Below are 5,420 nucleotides of genomic sequence, written 5' to 3'. Positions count from 1 at the left end.
GTCAATTTATTAGAATCTCCTTATCGGCTTGGGAAAGAAGTTGTTTCCACCCTTGAACATGCTTACAAGTTCTATCACTGAGGCTATATTTGGTAGCCAAGAGAAGAAAAGAGAAGAAAAGAAAAGAAAAAAGAATCTACAAAAGAAAAGAAAAGAAAAGAGAAGAAATGAAATGAAATGGTAAGAAAATAAAAAGATGATGTATGTTTGGTTACTAAGAGAAGAAAAGAAAAAAATTCAAAAAAATTTGAATTTTAAGAGAGAGATAGACATATAAAAAATCATTGTGTAATCATTATTTTTTGTCTTATTATTTTTTCATATTTTCTCATGTTTTCTTGTGTTTTTGTCAAGAAAATTTTTGGGGGAATAAAAGAAAACTTCACAATTCCCAAGAGTAATTTTGAATTTGAAAAGAAGAATCTTCTCTTGGGTGAAGATATACCAAGTGCAAAGAAAAATTCTTCACCCAAAGAAAAACCTCAACATATTTTTTTCTTTTCTTTTTTTTGACTGCCAAACACAGCCTGATATCCTTGAAAATATTCACCTAAAAGACCCCATATTCATATGGCGGACCTAAATATTTGGATGAACCTTCCCCATATGACACTTTGAGGATGTGAGAGAACCATTGGTTGAATTCATGCGGAGTGTTAGGACTAAAAGTGGGTCAAGAATTGTTGAGGTTGACCTCTTGATTGTTAGCTTTACAGTAGACTTCAAGGCATGCTTTCAGGTGATTGACATGATGTAATTTTGAATTCGAATAAAATAAGGTAATCATCCGTGAAGAGGAGATGGGAAATTAAGGGGGGTGGGGTTAGCTGTTTCAACTTTCAAATAGTATCAATATTAGTGGGATTGAGTGCTTAGGGGGGCGTGCAAGTCTTCGGATCAATACCATAAAGTCCCCTTAAGCAATGAGTCCTCATATGAGAAAACTTGAGTTCCGATCCTTGTATAGCTAAGAGGTGGACATGTGTAACCATGAATCTAAGTATAGAGATTAGACTGTCCATATCGGTGATCCATTTGTGTGACCCCATTTATTCTCTCTTTTATACACTCTCATTGTTGACACAGTTGCTTAACAATAATAATAATAATAGATTATATATCAATATCCGACCAATTTCTGGTTTTAAAACTCGGGATCGGATATGGATGGTTTATACCCAATGTCTGAAACATAAAAGTGTTTGGTTTGGGGGTTTTAGCAGTCGATACATAACTGAAATCAATCGGACTTGAGATCAATTGAAATCGAAAAACTCAAAAGAACTAAAGAAATTAATAAATAATAATTTTATATTATTACAACATATTGGTCATAGGTTAGAAACAACCTCACTTGCGAAACACAGGATAAAGCAGCCTACATGCCCCTCCCCAGACAAATCGAATCAAACCAACTGAAATGAGTCTGACCCCTTTATGATTCCAGTTCGGTTTAAACAGTGACATGCTTAAATTCGATTTGGACATACTGAACCCGGATCGAACCGACCGTTTTTATTTTTGGTCTTTAGCGAACGTTGCATTATCCTCAATTCTCCTGGACGGTTGGACCAGATGGCTCTCTCTTTCGTTTTCATTCCTTAGAGATATTTAAAATCACAACGGCTGCTCTGTTCTCTAAACGGTCAAAAAGGTTGAAGGCAGATCGATATGCGTAGAAAGCGTGAATGGTTGTCTGCGTTCATTCTTGTCAGCCATGGAACTCCACACTTCCAACTCTTCCTCTTTTGGGGAAGTGCAGAACCTTAAGCGACGTGAACCAAATCCACGCTCGAATCATAACCACTGGACTCATTAGAAATGCTGCCTTGACTACCAAAATCGTTCTCAATTTCGCTTCTTCTCCCCACCCACCCCTCATTGAATTCGCTCGCTACGTTTTCTTCTTTCACCACGCTTCCGAATACCAGAGAAAGCATGACGACCCTTTTCTCTGGAATGCCATCATCAGATCCTTCTCACATGGGTTCGATCCCAAACGAGCCATCGTCGTCTTCTCTGTCATGCTTCAGCTTGGAATTCCCGCTGATAGATTTTCGTATTCTTTAATCCTCAAAGCATGCTCTCGCCTATCTTTGATTAAGGAAGGATTGCAAATCCATTGTTTGATAGGAAAGACTGAACTTCGGTGGGATGTTTTCTTGCAAAATTCCTTGATTGGTTTCTATGTACGGTGTGGATTGGTTGAAGTTGCCCGTCATGTATTCGATAGAATGACTGAGCGGGACTCAGTGTCGTGGAACTCGATGATTGATGGATATGTTAAGAACGGGCTGACGGATTCTGCAGCGGAACTGTTCGATAAGATGCCTACGGAGGACATGAATTTGATATCATGGAATTCGATGATTCGTGGGTATGCACAATCCAGTGATGGGCTTGAGATGGCTTGGGTTTTGTTTAATCAAATGCCTGAAAGAGACTTGATTTCTTGGAATTCGATCATTGATGGCTTAGTCAAGTGCGGGAAGCTGGAAGCTGCCCGAGAATTATTTTATCTGATGCCCATGAGGGACGAGGTCAGTTGGGTAATCATGATAGATGGATTTGCCAAGATTGGTAATATCGACACAGCTCGGAGTTTGTTTGACGACATGCCAAAGAGAGATGTTATTGCCTGGAATTCCATGATGGGAGGGTATGTTCAAAATGGGTTCAGTGCGGAAGCCTTAAAGCTCTTTTTAGAGATGCAAACTGAAAGGAATTTAACTCCTGATCATGCTACTCTGGTAATTGCTCTTTCTGCAGCAGCTGCATCAGGACGGATCAATGAAGGGATATCACTACATAATTACATGGAGAAGAACAGGTTTCCTGTAGATGGAAAACTTGGGGTTGCCCTCATAGACATGTACTCCAAGTGCGGAAGCATAAAAGGTGCTATGTGGGTATTTGAAAATCTGGAAGAGAAAGGTGTGGATCACTGGAACGCAATGATCAATGGGCTGGCAATTCATGGCCTAGGTGAGTTGGCTCTTGACCTTTTCATGGAGATGGTGAGGCTTTCTATCAAGCCTGATGATATCACATTCATTGGAGTTCTAAATGCGTGCGGCCATGCGGGCTTGTTGAAGGAAGGTTTGATGTGTTTTGAGCTTATGAGGAGAGTATACAATGTAAAGCCCAAGCTTCAACACTACGGATGCATGGTTGATCTCCTTGGCCGAGCAGGGCACCTAAGAGAGGCAAGGAATTTGATAGAGGATATGCCAATAAAGCCAAATGATGTGGTTTTGAGAGCTTTGCTTAGTGCTTGTATGAATCATTACAACTTTGACATGGGAAAATGGGTAGCCAAACATCTAATTCAACTGGATTCCTGTAATTCTAGTTCGTATGTACTTCTTTCCAATCTATATGCTAGCTTTGGGATGTGGAGTGATGTTAGTAAAATTAGAACAATAATGAAAGAAAAGGATATACGCAAAGTTCCTGGGTGCAGCTGGATTGAACTTGATGGCATTGTACATGAGTTTGTTGTTGGAGATAAATCTCATCCTAAAGTTATAGAGATTTATTTCTTGTTGGAGAATTTGTGTAAATTCAATACAGAATTCGCCTGTTGTAAAGAATAAATTTGAAAGTTGAGGCCAACATTGCACTAGGGAGTTTGGTTTAAATTTCATTGAGATACAAGGATAAGCAAGCTGATAAATTAGGATTTTGTAACTCCCATTTATTTAAACTTGCTTTTATAGTGAAGTTGTGTTTAAAGATCTTAACCCAGCCTCAAACACCATGGGTCCAAATTCTCAAGTGTAAAATATTTTCCAAGTTGTTTTCTTAAATTAAACAAAAATAGTCTGTCTGTTACAGTTAGGTCTCAACTGTTTGCTTGTCCTGTCAGCTCTTATATTCTTCTTAAAGACTCCTCCACGTGCAATTGCAAGTAATATACAATTATCTTGAACTTAGTCATTTGCTTCTTCTTCTTTATCTTTTCTTTTCTTCTACTAAGAAAATTAATAGAACTTTCCTTGTACCTTCCTTTTTTTTTTTTTTTTTTTTTTGGGGAGGGTGGGGGGGTGGATTAATTATTGTAACATCTACGAGATATACAGGTCAGTTGCTAGCAGTGAAAAATTCTTTCTCGGTTGACTGTTCTAGGTTCAGTAGTATTACATATTATTGCATTATATTTCTCAAATGGCAAGATGTTATTGCCTGCTTTTTTCTTCAACTTTTTACCCTCCTTACCATGTAAATTGTTACTGAAATTTGGTGAGAAAACTGTGTAGGTCTACAACAAATGCCACAAGTCGGCCTGTTTCAAGTTGATTCTCAACACGGTGCTTCTTGGTTAGTATTGTCAAACTTTGTTCCTAGAGTTTGCATTTTATAGTTGAGTTTGCCTGTTGAAAGTGGCCTATGTGTTAGCTATAGAGATTTGTGGTTAAGTATTGAGTAGAAATTAATATGATAAATAGAAATTCAAAAATGAACCACCAAAAAAAAAAAGTAGGGATTAGAAGTGGTTCTTTTTTATGGGGTCCATGTTGCAATTTCTTGGGGTATAAAATGTTGGTGGTTTTGGGAAAGTGTGTTATTTGTTGATATATTATTTTTGAGGTCTAACTTTGAACACGCCAATGGGGGTTTACCTTACCTAGTTAGTGGTTGACAGCTGAAGGAATTTGATCTTATTACTAAATGGACTTTGAGGTGCTAATTAATCTGAAGCAACTTTACTTCATATGTATTACTTTGTCGGGGATCTTAGCACTTTTCAGGTCTTTTTGATTTCTATGGGCTTTTTTTCTTTTAATGTAGTGGTAAATTTTATTAAATGGAAGAAATATTTCAGGGTCTAGCAACCTCAGTTATATCACTGTAAATAGAGACAGGATATCATGAGTAGGTGTGTAAAGGATACCAAGTTCATGAGGGGGTGAAAGAACGCTCCTAGATTTGTTAAATGGCCGGACACAACATTGGCTTGCCTGTAAAAATGCTGTATCTTGACCAAGGGGTGTTTGACTTGGGCCCATTTATCTACCTGCAAAAATGCACCATGATTGCTTGAAAAATTAAAGGTATACAGAACCATTGAGATTTCTGTCTTTCTGATATGGCCCCTCCAGAGTTGGCAGAACTGAGAAAGCAGTTAGATGAACTTCTTGAAGCAGGGTTTATCAGGCCGTCTAAAGCTCCGTTTGGTGCGCCTGTATTGTTTCAAAAGAAAGACGATGGAAGCCTTCGGCTGTGTATCGACTACTGGGCATTCAACAAAGTGACGGTGAAGAACAAGTACTCCATTCCCCTTATTGCAGATCTTTTCCATCAATTGGGAAGTGCGAGATATTTCTCGAAGCTGGACTTACACTCGGGGTACTATCATGCTTGATCAAAAGTTTTTGAACAGACCTATGTCGTTTTTTTTTGTTTTTTTTTTTTTTTTT

General features: G+C 38.1%; 1 protein-coding gene across 1 annotated transcript; it reads left to right on the top strand.

Annotated features, from left to right (window-relative positions):
- The first annotated feature begins 1,639 nt into the window (after window positions 1-1,639).
- On the top strand, window positions 1,640-3,836 carry LOC122061339 (pentatricopeptide repeat-containing protein At2g45350, chloroplastic). Its single transcript, XM_042624572.1, has one exon. It carries the CDS (start codon window positions 1,689-1,691, stop codon window positions 3,594-3,596), a length of 1,908 nt encoding a protein of 635 aa, XP_042480506.1. The 5' UTR covers window positions 1,640-1,688; the 3' UTR covers window positions 3,597-3,836.
- The last annotated feature ends 1,584 nt before the right edge of the window (window positions 3,837-5,420 follow it).

This window comes from Macadamia integrifolia, chromosome 14 (assembly GCF_013358625.1).
Source record: "Macadamia integrifolia cultivar HAES 741 chromosome 14, SCU_Mint_v3, whole genome shotgun sequence".
Taxonomy (NCBI): Eukaryota; Viridiplantae; Streptophyta; class Magnoliopsida; order Proteales; family Proteaceae; genus Macadamia; species Macadamia integrifolia.
Note: the sequence above shows the minus strand (reverse complement) of the source record. Positions and strands in the feature narration are given on the sequence as shown.

What these genes read in the sequence shown, in the direction of transcription:
- LOC122061339 (XM_042624572.1), top strand. Translation starts at nt 1,689, where the DNA reads ATGGTTGTCTGCGTTCATTCTTGTCAGCCATGGAACTCCACACTTCCA.